Source organism: Callorhinus ursinus, unplaced genomic scaffold (genome assembly GCF_003265705.2).
Source record: "Callorhinus ursinus isolate GAN/ISIS: 27379988/994484 unplaced genomic scaffold, GSC_fseal_2.0 scaffold24, whole genome shotgun sequence".
Taxonomy (NCBI): Eukaryota; Metazoa; Chordata; class Mammalia; order Carnivora; family Otariidae; genus Callorhinus; species Callorhinus ursinus.
Genome location: NW_027397086.1, coordinates 17,674,660 through 17,693,210, shown reverse-complemented (window position 1 = coordinate 17,693,210; position 18,551 = coordinate 17,674,660). Strand labels below are relative to the sequence as shown.

Here is an 18,551-nt window from a genome sequence, read left to right as displayed (position 1 = left end):
AGTGTAGAGAACATAAGATGAATGCTTTGATAAGCATTAGGATATAACAAAGACCAATGCACTCCTGACCTCCAGTTTTTTTTTAATCTTCTGAGAGGGAGAGACAGAGATGGGAAACAAGTCCTTCTTAATGAGGAACCCCCTTCTCTCACGGGGCCAGAAATGAGTCCTGAGCACTTTGGAGGGATGTAGGACAGAGGGTTGCATGGATAGATGAGGAGGGGGCAAAGCCTCCTGGGAGAGCAGTTGAGGGCTTAACGTAACAGGTGGCTCTGTGATCAGATCTTAGAGATGAAATTTGCCATAGGAGAGGAGGATAACTTGGTGATGGGAAAAGTATTTTATTTTATTTTTTTAATACTTTTTATTGTTATGTTAATCACCATACATTACATCATTAGTTTTTGATGTAGTGTTCCATGATTCATTGTTTGTGCATAACACCCAGTGCTCCACGCAGAATGTGCCCTCTTGGGAAAAGTATTTTAGCTTCGTGAAGGTCAAGTAGTTTGACACTTCTCACGGGAGTCTTTTCCATTGCGCTAGAATGATCATTACAATAAAAACAGATACAATGTTCATTAAACAGGTGTTAAATCTAATGTATTGACGTTGTCATAGTAACCTGAGTATTTTTGGGGTCAATTTTCCAGGCCATCCTTTGATACCAGATTTCTTCTTAGATGAACACCCAGATACAATTACCAAGAAAATGGAATCACATGGTAAGACATAGACCATATTTTATGTAGGAAAATAAAGATGCTAAGTATGTATTTCTTTCAGAATATAAAATTGGACATTTCTGCCTTATGCTTTTAAACCATTTTGTAATTTAAACTAGACAAGTATATGTGGGCTTAGTTAATTCAAGCAAGGAAGGTTGTCTTTTCCTTCTACCAGTAAGAAGTTATTAATAGATTCTTTTCATTTGATTATTTAAAAAGAAAACAAACCCTTTTTAAGGTTTTATTTCTTTTCCTTGGCACTGTCTTTAGGTATTTCATGTTGATGTATTATTTTATTTTGAGGAAAAATGTGTCACATCGAAGTACACTTAATACCATTCTCAGAGTTTGTGCTGTGTGACTACTTTATGGGAGAAATTAACTTCAAAGGAGGTTTTGGTTTTACTTTATTTTGTTTTTATAATTGGTCCAGAGTTCAGTCTCTGTGTTTGATGTTATGCCACTAGCTTACTGAAAGATGTCAGAAGAAACACTCTTTAACAAATACCCATGAGAAGAATCTCTTTCATGCTTTATTAACAAGAATAGCTGTGCTTCTCCTGGGCCCTTACCTTATTTTTATCTTGTAGAGACTGTGAATCTCCTAAGTGATCACAGATTCTTTAGATGGCTGCTAGAAAACTTAAGAACAAATTTCCTCTGTACCTTCATAGCAGATTTATAGAACTTTATACCACAGTGCATTTTAGTGCCAACCTTTTTTTTCTGGCTTACTCTTTTCTAGCTTTATCTTTTCCTTGTCTGAATTTTTGGAGATAGTTTAAGAAATTACTTAATAAAAATGGCAACTTTTCTTTTGTCTCATAAAAAACTTGAAAAATACACAGCTTATCAGAGTGTGAAAGAGTCTAGTCTTCAGGTTAGGCAAGAGCAAAATCCTGATTTTTGCTCATCACCTTAACATTGGATCTGAGCTCATTTAAATTCCAAATTTAATAAGAACCACTTATCGATCACGTATATTCATTTTGTTTTTCAACAGATATTTATTGGGCACTACTATGTATCAAACACTGTGCTAAGTCCTTTGCATTCATTGTCTCATTTAACACTTATGAGCCTACAAGTCAAGTATTATTATCTTCATTTTACATCTGAGATCATGCAGGTGGCAGAACCAGGATTTAAATTCATAGTTCTCCGATTGCAAAGCCCATAACCTTAACCAGTAGATTTATTTATTTTTTTTTAAATTTTTTTTATTGTTATGTTAATCACCATATATTACATCATTAGTTTTTGATGCAGTGTTCCATGATTCATTGTTTGTTCATAACACCCAGTGCACCATGCAAAACGTGCCCTCCTCAATACCCATCACCAGGCTAACCCATCCCCCCACCCCCCTACCCTCTAGAACCCTCAGTTTTTCAGAGTCCATCATCTCTCATGGTTCGTCTCCCCCTCTGACATACTCCCCTTTTCTTCCTCTCCTGTTATCTTCTTCTTTTCCTTTTTTCTTAAAATATGTTGCGTTATTTGTTTCAGAAGTACAGATCTGTGATTCAACAGTCTTGCACAATTCACAGCGCTCACCGTAGCACATACCCTCCCCAATGTCTATCACCCAGCCATCCCATCCCTCCCACCCCCAACCACTCCAGTAACACTCAGTTTGTTTCCTGAGATTAAGAATTCCTCATATCAGTGAGGTCATGTGATACATGTCTTTCTCTGACTTATTTCACTCAGCATAACACCCTCCAGTTCCATCCACGTCGTTGCAAATGGCAAGATCTCATTCCTTTTGATGGCTGCATAATATTCCATTGTGTATATATACCACAACTTCTTTATCCATTCATCTGTCGATGGGCATCTTGGCTCTTTCCACAGTTTGGCTATTGTGGACATTGCTGCTATAAACATTGGGGTACATGTACCCCTTCGGGTCCCTACATTTGTATCTTTGTGGTAAATACCCAGTAGTGCAATTGCTGGATCGAACGGTAGCTCTAATTTCAACTGTTTGAGAAACCTCCATACTGTTTTCCAGAGGGGTTGCACCAGCTTGCATTCCCACCAACAGTGTAGGAGGGTTCCCCTTTCTCCACATCCCCGCCAACATCTGTCGTTCCCTGACTTGTGAATTTTAGCCATTCTGACGGGTGTGAGGTGGTATCTCATTGAGGTTTTGATTTGGATTTCCCTGATGCCGAGTGATGTTGAGCACTTTTTCATGTGCCTGTTGGCCATTTGGATGTCTTCTTTGGAGAAATGTCTGTTCATGTCTTCTGCCCATTTCTTGATTGGATTATTTGTTCTTTGGGTGTTGAGTTTGATAAGTTCTTTATAGATTTTGGATACTAGCCCTTTATCTGATATGTCGTTTGCAAATATTTTCTCCCATTCTGTCGGTTGTCTTTTGCTTAACCAGTAGATTTAAATTGCTTTTCTAACTCCCGAATACTTTAAAGTCCTTTAAATTAGGATATTTCCCCCCAGTAATCCAATTTATTAATTTGTAATGAGGAGTTGCCATCTCATGGACTAAGTGTGTAGTTGCTATGATCAGCCCATTCTCTCCCTTGGGTCATAATGACATAGGGAACAGAATCATAATCAGAAGGTTGTTTCATGACCGTGGAATCAGAACAAGAGAGGTTAAATAAGTAAACGTAAGATGAATGTTTATTAGCATCAGATTTCAATAGGAGTGATTTTGCCTTTGGGATCAGAATGTGTCACGTGCGTTGACTGCAATCCGTATACCCATCTCCACATGAGGGATGCCCTCCTCCTTGGGGTCACAATACTCACATTCCTTCGGCTAAAGCGTCTCTTCCCCATGTGACGCTGGAGAGAGCATTTGCTGCTGTAGCTCTCTTGTCCCTATTCTTCCTCGTTCGTTGCAATTCTCGTCAGTATTTTCTGTAGATATTTTCATATATTCATATAGGTAATAGTCCAGTATATCTGGGCTGGGATCTCACATCTCTTTCAGGTGATTTTTTTCTTCCATATCCACATCCACTGTATGCTGACTTCACACTTTCTCTCTCTGAGGTCTGCGTGTAATCCCTCATTTCTCAAGTGGGAACGGCTCACCTTTCTGTTTAATAATCCTATTTGATTGCACCTTTTCTGGTTATTTGTGCTGTGTGTATTTGTTTTATATAATGTATTTGTAACTGTGAAGTATAAACTGTGCACAAAGTTTAAATTCATGGTTTTTCTCATATTAAAAACAATACTGTCGTTTCTTCATTGATCTCCTCTCCTGGCACCACCCCATTGCAACGCAGGGAGCCACAGATTCTTATTTGTTGGTTCAGTTTATTGTTGTTGTTGTTTTTCCTTAGTTCTAGTTTTAATTGCTTCTGTTACAGTTGTTCTGGATTCTCCCCAGAAACACTTATTCTTAGCCTGGCTCTCCTTTTCCTTTACCCTGTGGTTGTCACCATCTTTTCTTATTTCTATCTTACGGGTCTTTCCTTGTGTGTTCTGGGAGACCTTTTCAAGTTTGAACTCTACTGATAAGACAGGGCGCTGGAAAAAGAAGAAGATAGCAGGAGGGGAAGAATGAAGGGGAGTAAGTCAGAGGGGGAGACGAACCATGAGAGACGATGGACTCTGAAAAACAAACTGAGGGTTCTAGAGGGGAGGGGGGTGGGGGGATGGGTTAGCCTGGTGATGGGTATTAAAGAGGGCACCTACTGCGTGGAGCACTGGGTGTTATGCACAAACAATGAATCATGGAACACTACATTAAGAACTAATGATGTAATGTATGGTGATGAACATAACTAAAAAAAAGGGCGCTGGGCTGGCTCAGTCAGTAGAGCAGGTGACTCTTGATCTTGGGGTTGTAAAGTGAAGCCCCATGTTGGGCGTGGAGCCTCCATTAAAAAAAGACTTTTGCCACTTTCATCTCTTCCCTATGGCCTATAATGTTTATTTCAATTTTGCTGTTGTACGTTTTGTTTCTCATGTTCCCTATTTCCTTTTTCATTTTATTTCATTGGCTTTTCACCCCAGCCAGTTATATATGACTCTCTGCCCCTGTTTCAGAGAGTTTTCATGTGGAGGAATCCTTGTGAGTTTCATAGCAAATTATTTTCAGAGATAGGTTGTTTTCTCTTCAGGATAATTTTCCTTTACCTTGTGGTACATTATTTTTCATAGGCATCAGGTTATTTTTTTCCCCCTGTTAATTCGTCTTCATATTAAGAGCTATCTCTAGAGCTAGCAGAGCCGGATGACAGAGATGCATAGATTGCTTTTGGCTCCACTTCTTGTCCATCTGGTGGAATTCCTTTCTCAAAGCTGTAGCTTCTTTTGTGGTACCTGTTAGGCATATAGCTAATGCCAGTGTGCCAGACTGACATGGGACCTTCTCTTACTTCCCACCATCCCCTGCATGCCCTGCTCCCGGGGTTCTTGCCCTCCCCATTTTTATCCGTAATGCTTTGAGGCATGTACTTTGCAGGATGAACCACTATCAAGGCTCCCTCTACTGTCTGTTCCTCTGGTATTTGGAAACTACAAGCTTTGAAATTGGATTTGAAAGATGGAGGCATTCTAAAAGGTGGCATTATAGAACAGAGGGACAGATCCTAGTCTTCTAGCTGGCACAAGCCCAGAGTCTGGTCCAGTGTTTTAAAAATGTGAAAACCTATCTTCCTTGTTTAGGTGAGCAGAGCTATTCTTTCTCTGAGATCTTTCAGGAAGCAAAGCATAGGCATTCCTGTGTTCTTAGGCTGACTCTGTCTACCTTGGAGTTCCTGAACATTTCTACCTAGACTCTGACAGTAGATTGTGAGTCTAGGTGATGTTTAGTATTTGTTCACATGTTTATATTTATTTAAGGGTGAAGTGAGGAGAGGCTATGACAGGGGCTGCTAGCCATGTATCTTTTTTTGTTACTGAAATGTTCTTTCTCAGTGAAGCTTACATTTGTAGTCTATTGACTGTACCTTTCAAATATACTACCAATTTGTTTTTTGTCTCCTGCAGTTTTATTCTCTTGTGCAGAGTTATCACGCCATGTCTAAATATTCCAGGTGATAAATTATGCAATTTACATAAAAAACTTTACACTGAAGATTTTGCTGTGGTCTCCTTGACACCACAGGCTTCTGGGGGACTGGTTATGCCCTCTTCCTTGACGTAGGTGATGATGACACAGTATATTCACTTACTGATAACTTCTTAAAAATTTATTGAAGTGTAGTTGACACAGAGTATTACATTAGTTTCAGGTGTACAACAGTGATTGGACAACTCTATATGTTATGCTATGTTCACCACAAGTGTAGCCACCGTATGTCACCATACAGCGTTATTACAATAGCATTGACGGTCTTCCTTATGTTGTACCTTTTATCCCTGTGACTTACTCATTCCATAACTGAAAAGCCTGTACCTTTCACTCCCCTTTACCCTTTCTACCCATCCCCCAATTCTTCTGAGAACTTTTTGAGCTGTATACTTATGGTCATTGCATACATGTTGTCCATCAATAAAAAGCAGCATGATGCCAAGGGCAAGGCAGTCAGGGTAGTTTGCTCTGGGTGTAGGCAGTAAAGGGGTGCACTATCTGTAATGAATTTAAAAATAATAACAAACTGACTCCCAAGTTTTTTAAAAAGTGTGTATCTTCTTTGCTCCATTGGATCTTGAGGATTTCATCTTTAATATCTGTTTGGATTTTAACTTGTAAGAAGAGAAGGATTTTATTGTTGTTTTTGTCTGTCTCTGGAATCTTCATAGTGAAAGGTAATTTATATCCAGCAAATTTGGGATACTTTTATATTGCTTCTGTTGTACCATGGAGTATCTTTATGCTATCAATTAGATTTTATTTAATAACCTTTGGTGAGTTATATTGGACAATATGGCTGGGTATAATTTGAGTTGGGAGGAAGGTGGAGAGTTAAATTTCAGTCTAGGACACAGATTGGCCTTGGAGTTAGTTTAATTAATGAATTGTTCTCAACTTGTTTCTGGGGCAACTGCCAAACTACCCACAAGTGATTCCCAGAGGAGAATAAAGGAACAGAGGTTGGTATTGAGGGACAGCTTCATGCTATGGGAATCATCTTATGGACTGCAGATCCCCTGGCACATTATGTGCTGAATGGTTATGGCCAGTGGGTTAAGTGGATACAAGTTTAAAAATACTGTAACCTCCATTCCCCTGGCCTTGTGTTTCTTGAGGGGGGGGGCGGGGGCGGGCGGCTTTTGTGAGGCTAATAGTCTCACCTCCCTCTTCATCCAGTGGGAGGAACCACCAGGCTGATGAAATTGGAAGAGGAAATGACTTTGTGTGGTTTAGACCGCTGTGAAGGTTCTTTCTTTCTGAGCAGGTTTTCCCTGTTCTTCACGTGATCTTTACTTTCAGAGGCATTTCTAAGCCCTGATGGGAGGAAGCAGGTTCAATCCAGGGATGAAGGAACTAAGTTTAGTTTAGAGGCAAAGTTATCAGGAAGTTCACTTGATTGTTGATTCAAGCTACAATCTGCAATTCAGCTCCATTGATTTACATGGTTGATGTTCTGATCTCCAGTGTCTTCTTTTCTCATTTGGTTTTAGAATTCGGAGGGGGTAATAAAGGAGTGATTAATTATTACTCCTAAAAGTGTGTTTAGGTCTGTTTAAAAACAAACAAAAAAGCCACTATAGTTTAGTACTGGTTTGGATTTTTTTTAACCTAATCTGAGAGTCAGCCTTTTACTTGGAGAGTATAAACCATTTACATTTATAATCATAACGAATGTGTTTGTATGTTATTCCATCAATTTGATTTATGCTTTTTGATGTCACCAAATGTATTTAAAGTCATTTTTGTCAAACAAGTCTAGTTGGTGGCAAGTCTTTTCTGCTAATTAATTAATTCTATGTGTGGCCTTATACTGCCTAGGCTTTCAAACCGTTTATATCAATAATATTTTACAGATGCTCTTCCGGAATTGAAAGAAGAGAAGTCACAGCCACCACCAAAACCACGTTCTGGAGCTGTGGCAGAAACATTTAGAATTGTTAAGGACTCTCTCAGTGATGATGTTGTTCAAGCCACTCAAGCAATTTATCAGTTTGAGCTCTCAGGTAAGAAAGATATCTGGGAATGTGGCGCTTTTATGAAATAAAGTAGGATATTTCCCTCAGAAGAAAATGAGCTTCCAGTAGCAATCACTTTGATAGTTGGCTGTATCCAGAACCCTTAACCCTAGAATGTAGACATTCAAGAATAGCAAATAACTACTGATTTATATTTTTAAGTTAATCTCAGTGCATATGGACACATGTAATGTAAAATCTCATTACATAGACTTCCAGTGTAAAATAAATTTTTGGCATATGTAGTTGAGAGAAAATCCTACTTAGGAGGGCATATGGATCATGACAGGTGGTGTAATACAGTAATGTATCATCAGCCACGGCACCTTGCCATTTTTATCTTTGAAATTAAGTCAGTCTGCATGTAGTCAGCTGAAATTATTCAAATCAGTCTGCATGTAGTCAGCGTTTTCAAACTTACCAGTATTTTTCTTCTCAACATAGTATTAACACATATTAATGATAGCTTTAAGAACTAGCTACTTCAGTCTCATTGAATGCAAACTTTGACATTATCGGTTTTTTCCTTTGTCTCCTCTGTTTCCTCTCTTCTTCCTTTTTTCTCCTTAGAGCCCATGGTCCATTGCTTTAATCACTCTCTTGCCTGTATCCTAAATTTCCTGACCTTTTTGTGCTTATGTCACCACCTGTCAAAAGCCTAGTCCTGGATGAATCACATTATCTGACTGTCCCACAGTTGCATCCAGGCTGGCTCCGTCCTCCTGGGGAAATGGAAAAAACCCATCACACTACCAGTAGATCTGTACCAGTAGACATTCATCATCGCCCTTCTTCATCTAGGGTCTCAGTGCGCCTCAGAATTCTGTATTTCTGTGGTCAGCTTCCTGCCTCATTTTCCACAGTGACTAATTTTAACACTTCCCAGTGCTCCACAAATCTCCCATCTCTCCCTTCACCACTTCCCTGCCAGTTTCAGCAGATAACCCCACCTCCTCTTTCACAGAGATAATAGAAACTGGCAGACAAAGTGCTTCAGCTTCCTGTCCTCTGATACCGAATCAGCTGTTATGAGCATCATTCTTTCTTCCTTCCCAGTAGAACAGAGCTCAGCTCTAGATTTATGCATCTCAAGCTTTAATGTTCATAGTGATCATCTGGGACCCTGCTAAAATGCAGAGTCTGATGCAGCATGTCTCAGGTAGGGTCTGAATTCTGCATTTCTGACAGACTGCAGTCCACAGATTGCACTTTGAATAGCAAAGTTGTAGATCCCATTTCCTGTGGCCTCCTCAGGGACTTTGTGCTATTAATTATGCCCTCTCTCTCACCTGCGTATCCTGCAGCCTGCTTTCCGGTGATAATTTAACATTCTCAAAGTCTATTTCGTCTTTAAAACAAAACACAACGTCCCTAACCCCACTTCTTACCCCCACCATTCCTCTCCCTTTCACAGCCAAACTTCTCTTCATCTAGAGTTCACTCTACTCAGGTATCGTATTTCTCCATTCCGCTGAATTATGCTGTGACCACGGTCCTTGGTGACCTCTATATCATCAGTGGGCCTTTGTCAGTCTTACCTTGTCACCACTCTACGGCATATGAAGTTGTTGACTGCTCTTGCCTTCTGGAAAGGCCCCTGTCCTTGGCTTCCCTGACAGTAGCTCTCCTTGCTTTCCTCCTCTGTCTGTAATCATCCTCGTCAGTTACAGACTTGCCCTAGGAAACCTCAGTCACTCACACGGCTTCAGTGACCATAGGCAGTGATTACTTATGTATATATTTTTAGCCTCATCAGACGTCATTTGACATTTTCACTTGGTTGTCACAAAGATGCCTCAATCTGAAAATGTCTAAAACTTAGCTCACCGTTCCCAACACCTGGCTCAGACACTGCCTGTTCAATCTGCTCTTCTTCAGTAGTCCTCTCTCAGTACAAAATACATCCATACTTACCTGGTTTCCTGAGCCAAAAACTGGCAAATCATTTCTTATGCACTCTCCATCCCTTTTCCTCATCATATTCATTTACTGAGTCTTGTGTTTCTGCTTTGACGTTCTCTCTCAAATATGCCTATTTCTCCCCAATCCCACAGCCACAGTCCTGATCCAGGCACACATCCTCAAGTTCCCAAACTACCCCAGTACCATCCTGCCTTGCCTTTTGCATCCTCTTTATCCCTCTCAGTGTATTCAACACGGTGCTCTTAGGGCGATCTATTTAAAGTACCAGCCTTATGTCATTCTTCTTCCATGGCACATCCCTTAGGATGAAGTCAGTGGATCTTTCAGATGGCCCACTACCCCCTACCTCTGGGCTGCTTCATGAGCTCATCTCAGCCACTCTTCATTCTCTTTCTACCTTTAGTCCTCCTACACTGTTTTCAGCTCCTCATCTGGCTAATTCTTACCTGACTTTTCAATCTCATCTTCCACGGGGCTTGCCTGACTCCACATTACCCTCTACTTCGTCTTGTTTAAGAGCCATGTTACTGCAGGGTCTTCAGAGCCTAGCCCAGTGCCTGGCACGGAAGTACTTAATAAATATTTACTGAATTTGATAGAGGCCCGAGGGTTTTAACCTGGAAAACAGCATTATGTAAAATTATTCTAACTGTAGCACTTACTGAATTTAAGAAGAACGGGGCTTCTTTGGCATTTTTTTCCATATCTTTGTATTTTGTGTAGGTGAAGATGGTGGAACGTGGTTTCTTGATCTTAAAAGCAAAGGTGGGAATGTTGGATACGGAGAGCCCTCTGATCAGGCAGATGTGGTGATGAGTATGTCTACTGATGATTTTGTAAAAATGTTTTCAGGTGAGTTTTCAATTTTATTAATTTACTGATTGTTCAAGGAAAATTTACTTCTAACTTTATTCCTTTCCAAATAATCGAGACTTGTGTTTGTAGCCGTAGAATCTGAGCGGCTATTGATGTTAAAGAGCACATAGTCTTCAGAAGGTGGGTCTTACTGTTTGGTAAGTTCTTACTGTTCAGCCAACAAGTGGGAAGTCGAAGTTAGAATTTCCTTTTTGTGTGACTGAGAAGCGCATAAGATAATCTTGGGAATAGAGAGGTAATTCAAAAGGACTCATAGGTGGACTTTATTTCTACTAGTTGGACTAAAATAGCCTTTCCAATAACACCTGGGACACAGGCGGTGCTAACCTCAGCTGGACCTCATTTATTCAGAGTAAGGTCTTGCTTTGATCTTGGCACGACTGTAATAGGAAACAGGGGCCCTCTCCTGTGGCCCCGCGATCCTGCTTTCTGTGAAATCCTTAACCAAGAGAACCTTTTGCATAGTTTTCTGTTCTGCCTGTGTACCTCTTAACTATGCCAGAGAATTTTAAGGGAATTTTTTCTATTTTCTACTCTTAGAATACTACTCCAAATGGTAATTATCACATGTATTTATTAGAAACAACACTTTAATAACATTCTAATAAAAAAAATTCAGTTAGTGATCTATAAATGTAATTCATTCTTTGTTCTGTTTTAATCTTCATAAATTGAAGATCACAGTGTGTACTCTGTGCCCTCTAGATCTTGCTTTCCAGTTCCTTTTTTTTTTTTAAGATTTTAGTCATTTATTTTTGAGAGAGAGCATGCATGAGTGGGGAGGAGGGGCAGAGGGACAAGCAGACTCCCCGCTGAGCAGGGAGCCGGATACGGGACTCGATCCCAGGATCCCAGGATCCCAGGATCCTGACCTGAGCTGAAGGCAGACGCCCAACCCACTGAGCCACCCAGGCGCCCATTGCTTTCCAGTTCTAATCCAGGATGCTAATGGCCTACATATTATCTGAGCCAGTCTGTGTATGTTACTAGTCATTGAGGTCTCAACTTTTCCTTTTTTTTTTTTTTTTAAGATTTATTTATTTTAGAGTGCGAGAATGGGGGTGGGGGCAGAAGGAGAGAATCTTCAAGCGGACTCCCCACTGAGCGCAGAACCCAGTGCAGAGCTCAGTTTCACAAACCATGAGATCATGACCTGAGCTAAAACCAATAGTCAAACACTTAACTGATTGAGCCCTCCAGGCGCCCCGACCTTTTTTTTTTTTACGGTAGTATTAAATAACTCATGGTACAAAATCAGAAAATACACTTAAGAAAAAGCAAAACAAAGATACTTCTTTTTTTAAATATTTATTTTTTTTTAAAGATTTTATTTATATATTTGACAGAGACAGAGAGGGAACACAAGCAGGGGGAGTGTGAGAGGTAGAAGCAGGCTTCCTGCGGAGCAGGGAGCCCGATGCGGGGCTCGATCCCAGGACCCTGGGATCATGACCTGAGCCGAAAGCAGACACTTAATGACTGAACCACCTGGGCGCCCCTATTTATTTGTGTTTTAAGATTTTATTTATTTATTAGAGAAAGAGAGCATGAGCAGGGGAGAGGGGCAAAGGGAGAGGAAGAAGCAGAGTCCCCGCTGAGCAAGGAGCCCAATATGGGACTCGATCCCAGGACACTGGGATCATGACCTGAGCCGAAGGCAACCGCTTAACCAACTGAGCCACCCAGGCACCCCAAGATTTATTTATTTTAGAGAGAGAGAGAGTGCATGAGCAGGGGGAGGGGCATAGGGAGAGGGAGAGAGAATCTCAAGCAGACCTCCCCACTGAGTGAGGAGCCTGACACGGGGCTCAATCCAGGACCCTGAGATCATGACCTGAGCTGAAATCAAGAATCAGCCGCCTATCCAACTGAGCCACCCAAGTACCCCTAAGCAAAATAAAGATACTTCTTTAAAGAATCGCACTACTGAGAAATCAACCATTAGTTGATTTTGGTTTAGAGTCATATATATTTCTGTGAATGTATATAAATATACACGTGTGCTTATAAAAACAGGATTATAGCATTACTGCTGTTTGGCAGTGTTTTTCACTCACACATTTTAACATCTTTCAGTGTTAATAATTATCTCTTTAGTCATTTTCAGTAGTGTCTTAAGTGTTTTAGTATTCCAACAACTATGTCCTCATAAAACTTAAAGTGCTTTGGACATAGATGCTCAGTAAATGTTGGCAAATTTATATTTTATAAATAATATTTTGAACTTAAAGATCATTTAAAATAAACATTGTCAATTTCTAAACTGAAATAATAATTATAGCTAATATGCACTGTATGATTACTATGAGTTAAGCAATACTCCAGGGGTGGCTGGGTGGCTCAGTCGTTAAGCGTCTGCCTTCGCCTCAGGTCATGATCCCGAGGTCCTGAGATCGAGCCCTGCATCGGGCTCCCTGCTCAACAGGAAGCCTGCTTCTCCCTCTGCCACTCCCTCTGCTTGTGTTCCCTCTCGCTGTGTCTCTCTCTGTCAAATAAATAAGTAAAATCTTTAAAAAAAAACAACCACAATACTCCACACAGTGCTTGGAGATAAAATATTTCCTCCATTTTACAAAAATGGAAACTGAGACACCAATGGATTAAATAATAAACTGAAGGTCACATAGTGAAGAAACGTTGAAGCCAAAATTTGAATCCAAGCTAACTCTTGGGCTTATGCTCTTTTAATCATTACGCTACTCTGCCCTCCAAAGGTGAAAGTCAAATGACTTCTTTAATTTATATTTTATTTGTGTATCATTAACCTGTAGTAATGGGCTTTCCATTTATATCTTTCTGTGAATGTGCTCCTGGATTGACTAGGGGAAGTCAGTCAGATAAAGGAGTAACTTAAAAAAAAAAGAGTATTCTTACAAGGTTTCTTACAGCGACAGTGACTTGACTTCTGCTTCTTACGTCCTTTTGTTCTTCCTCATTATTCCGTCTGCTTTCCTTTGAAGGGCCACAATTTAGACCTTATATCCTTGTATGGTTTCTCTTTTAAGAAACCATAGCCATTTCTGACCTAATTTGTATAGTGGATACTTTATAAATAGAAAAACTTTAAGCAACTAGTGATCATCTAATCAAAATCTCCTTTTGGCCAGTAGGGGCCACTGTAGGGTTGAGCATTAGAATAGAAAGGAAATAAATTGTACAAGATTACCTGTTTAATATAGGGAGGAGATACGATGTTGTGCTTACTAGCTATTTTAAAATTATTTTTTAAACAGTTTTATTGAGGGATAATTTACATATCATAAAATATGTATAAAGGTTAAACATGATTTTTAGTAGATTTATAGAGTTGTACACCCATCGCTTACAATCCAGTTTGAGAAATTTCCATCACGCTGGAAAATTCTCTCATGTCTCATTGTAATCATTCCCCATTTTTACCCTCAGCTAGCCAAACACTAATTTGTTTTCTGTCTCTATAGATTTCTGAATAGTTGATGTAAATGCAATCAAACAGTATATAGTCTTTTGTATCTGGCATCATTGACCATAAGGCTTTTGAGATTCATCCATTCATGTTGTAGCATGTATCAGTAGTTCAGTTCCTTTTTATTGCTGAATAGTATTCAACTGTATGGATATACTACGTACTATTTATCCACTCACCAGATGGTGGACATTGGATTATTTTAAGTTTTGGGCTATTGTGAATAACGCTGCTCTGCGTATGGTCGTACATGTATTTGGGTGGATGTGTATTTTCATTTCTCTTAGATTCCTAAGAGTGGAATTGCTGGGTCACATGGTAAGTAGATAACTTTTGAGAAACTGCCAAACCATTTGCTAAAGTGGCTGTACTAATTTTACTTTCTCATTAGTAATGTATGAAGGTTCCAGTTTCTCCAAATTCTCACCGAAACTTACTAGTGTTGGGTTTTTTTTACAGCTTTATTGAGGTATATTTGACAAAAACTATATATATTTAAGGTATAAAACAGAATGACTGGATACATATACATTGTTAAATAACTATAATCAAGCTAATTAACACATTCATCATCCTACATAAAATTACCTTTTCTATGTTTGTAGTGAGAACATTTTAAGATCTAAGCAAATTTCAAATATGCAATACAGTATTATTAACTGTAGTCACCATGCTGTACATTAGATCCCCAGGAATTATTCAACTTATAGCTGAAAGTTTGTACCCTTTGACCAGCATCTCCCCATTTCTCTCACCCCCAACTCCTGGCAACCACCATTTTACTCTGTGCTCCTGGATTCCACTAAAAGTGAGATTATACAGTATTTGTCTTTCTGGGTCTAGGTTCATCCATGTTGTCACAAACGTTAGTGTCTTTGATATTATAGCCATTCCAGTGAGTGTGTGGTGGTATCTCTTTGTGACTTTAATTTGTATTTCCTTAACATTGAGCATCTTTCCATGTGCTTAATAGCTCTTTACATTGATGAACTGTTCAAAACTTTAGCTCGTCTTTAAATTGACTTGTCTTTTTATTATTAAATTGCAAAATTCTTTATAAATTCTAGATGCATGTGATTTGCAAATATTTTCTCTCAGTCTGTGTGCCTTATCTTTTCATTTTCTTAATGATGTCTTTTGAGTTACAGGAGTTTTTTAGAATTGATAAAGGCTAATCCATCAGTTCTTTCTTTTATGGTTCATGCTTTTTCCCTGAAGTATTTCATTCTTCTTTATGCTGTTGTGAATGGAATTATTGTCTTTAATTTTATTTTTGAATGATCTGTTCCTAGTATACATAAATACAGTTAATTTTGTGTATTGATTTTATATCCTGCGAAAAACCAGTGAAGCCATTTGGACCTGGGATTTTTTGTGGGAAAATTTTGAATTATTAATTCAATTTATTGTTACATGTAACAGTAGCTTTTATTTTTTAACAGCTTTATTGAGGAATAATTCACATACCGTACAATTCATCCATTTAAAGTGTACAGTTAAATAGTTCTTAGCATATTCACAGATATTTGCAACCAGCACCACAGTTGCTTTTAGAACGTTTTCATCACCTCAAAAAGAAACCCCATACCCGTTAGCTGTTAACCCCATATCTCCCATCAACCTGCCTTCAGCTGTAAGCAACCACTGATCTACTTTTTATCTCTATAGATTTCCCTTTTCTGGACTCTGATATGAACAGAATAGTGGATTTATGTTTTCATTTCTTTTGCAATGCTGGTTCATGTGGTAAATCTATGTTTAACTCTTTGAAGAACTGCTAGATTTTTCCACAGCAGCTATACCATTGACATTCCCACTAGCAGTATAGGAAGGTTTCTATTTCTTTGTATTCTTGCCCTTACCAGCACTCCTTATTTTTGTTTTAGTTTTAATAGCCATCCTAGTGGGTGTGAAGTGATACCGCACTGTGGTTTTGATTTGCATTTTCCTAATGACTAATGATGTGTTCAGCATTTTTTCATGTGCTTATTGGTTACATGTACATCTTCCTTTTTTTTTAAGATTTTATTTATTTGACAGAGAGAGACACAGAGAGCGAGAAAGGGACACAAGCAGGGGGAGGGTCAGAGGGAGAAGCAGGCTTCCTGCTGAGCAGGGAGCCCGATGTGGGGCTTGATCCCAGGACCCTGGGACCACGACCTGAGCCAAAGGCAGACGCTTAACGATTGAGCCGCCCAGGCACCCCACATGTTTATCTTCCTTGAAGAAACACCTATTTGGGTCCTTTGCACATTTTAATTGGGTTGTCTTTTTTTTACTGAGTTTTAAGAATTCTTTATATATTCCAGATATAAAGCGGATATCCTGTATGAAGTGTATTTGCAGATATGTTTTCTCAGTTTTTTGGGTTATCTTTTCACTTTTTTGATGATGTAGTTTGAAACACAAAAGTTTTAGATTTTGATGAAGTCCAATTTGTAGTTCTTTTTCTTTTGTTGCTTGTGCTTTCATTGTCATATCTAAGAATCTTTGTGAAACCTAAGTTTTAAAGATTTGCGATTCACTTTTTTTTGAGGGTTTTTTTTTTTTGAAAGAGTTGAGGGGGCAGAGGGAGAGGAAGAGAGAGAATTTTTTTTTTAAGATGTTATTTATTTATTTGAGAGAGAGTGTGAGTGGGGATGAGGGGCAGAGGGAGAAGCAGACTCCCCCAGCAGGGAGCCCAAGGCAGGCCTTGATCACAGGACCCAAGATCATGACCTGAGCCGAAGGCAGCCGCTTAACCAACTGAGCCACCCAGGGGCCCCGAGAGAGAATCTTAAGCAGAATCCACGCCCAGAGCAGAGTCCAACATGGGATTCGATCTTACAACCCTGAGATCATGACCTGAGTCAAAATTAAGAGTAAGACACTTAACCAACGGAACCACCCAGGCACCCCAGAGGGTTTGTATTTTTATTTTTTTAAAGACTTATTTATTTATTTTAGAGAACACAGCGGGGAGGGGCAGAGGGAGAGGGAGAGAGAAACTCAAGCAGGTCCGTGCTGAGCATGAACCCAACGTGGGACCCAGTCTCACAACTCGAAGGTCACGACCTGAGCCAAAACCACGGGTCTGACATTTAACTGACTGCACCACCCAGGTGCCCCTTTATATTTTTAAGATTTTATTTTTATTTATTTATTTTTTAGTTTTTTTAAAAAAATTTATTTGACAGAGGGAGACAGCGAGAGAGGGAACACAAGCACAGGGAGTGGGAGAGGGAGAAGCAGGCTTCCCACGGAGCAGGGAGCCCGATGCAGGCCTCGATCCCAGGACCCTGGGATCATGACCTGAGCCGAAGGCAGATGCTTAACGACTGAGCCACCCAGGCGCCCCAAGATTTTATTTTTTAAAATAATCTCTACACCCAACATGGAACTCAAACTTACAACCCCGAGATCAGAAGTTGCATGCTCTTCTGACTGAGCCAGCCTGGCGCCCCTTTTTTGAGGGTTTTTAGATTTAGCTCTCACAGGTCTCTGACCCATTTTGAGCTGATATGTGTGTATGATGTGAAGTAGAAGCCCAGCTTCATTTGTTTGTATGTGGATATCCAGTTATCCCAGCACCATTTGTTAAATAGACTATTGTTTTCCCATTGAATGGTCTTGGCAACCTTGTTAAAGATCAGTTGACCATAGGTGTTTGGGTTTGTTAAACCCATAAAATATATAGGTAAAGTTAATTTAGAATTACCACATGACCCAGCATTTCCACTCCCATATTCAAAAGAAAATTCTCAAATATGTATATATGTATGTTCATAGCAGCACTATCCACAGTAGCCAAAAGTTGGAAACAACCCAGGTGGCCATCAGCAGATGAATGAATAAACAAATTATTTGTGTGTGTTTGTGTGTATAATGAAATATTATTCAGCCATAAAAAGAAGTGAAGTACTGATTCATCATACAATGTGGAAGAACCTTGAGAACTTAATAAGCGAAAAAAGCCTGACAAAAGATCACATATTGTATGAATCCTTTCATATGAAACACTAGAATAGGTAAATTCATAGAAACAGAAAGCTAATTGGTGGTTGCCAGGGTCTAGAAGGAGGGGAACTGTTAATGCATAGTGGGTACAGGGTTTCCTTTTGGGGGATGGAAATGTTTTGGGACTAGATAGAGGTGGTGGTTGTACGACCTTGTGACTGTACTTAAATGCTACTGAATTGTTCACTTTAGAATGGTTAAGTTTATGTCATGTGAATTTCACCTCAGTTTTTAAAGTACCTATTTTTATTTTATTAAAAAATTTTTAAAGTAATCTCTATACCCAACATGGGGTTTGAACTCATGACCCCAGGATCAAGAGTTACACGCTCCACCAACTGAGCCAGCCAAGTTCCCCAAAGTATATATTTTTAAAAGGTGTTCTTTGGCCTTTCCCCCTTCCACTGCACAGAGGTGATCACCTTCAGGTCTTTCTGGTGTCTCTTTCATTCTGTAACTCCGCCTTTTTCAATATGATCACATTTCTCAATGTTAGATGTATA

At 39.4% G+C, this 18,551-nt stretch overlaps 1 protein-coding gene across 2 annotated transcripts in view; it reads left to right on the top strand.

The window, feature by feature from the left end:
• The window catches only part of HSDL2 (hydroxysteroid dehydrogenase like 2), a 63,095-nt gene that overhangs the window by 39,646 nt on the left and 4,898 nt on the right, over positions 1-18,551 (top strand). The window contains exons 8-11 of one of the 2 annotated variants that reach the window (XM_073876536.1): positions 654-725; positions 7,647-7,796; positions 10,455-10,583; positions 10,677-10,744. In XM_073876536.1, the coding sequence (XP_073732637.1) occupies positions 654-725; positions 7,647-7,796; positions 10,455-10,583; positions 10,677-10,717 (392 nt within the window). In that variant the 3' untranslated portion in view covers positions 10,718-10,744. The remainder of the gene's footprint in view (positions 1-653; positions 726-7,646; positions 7,797-10,454; positions 10,584-10,676; positions 10,745-18,551) is intronic. The other variant, XM_025888353.2, reaches the window with a different exon arrangement.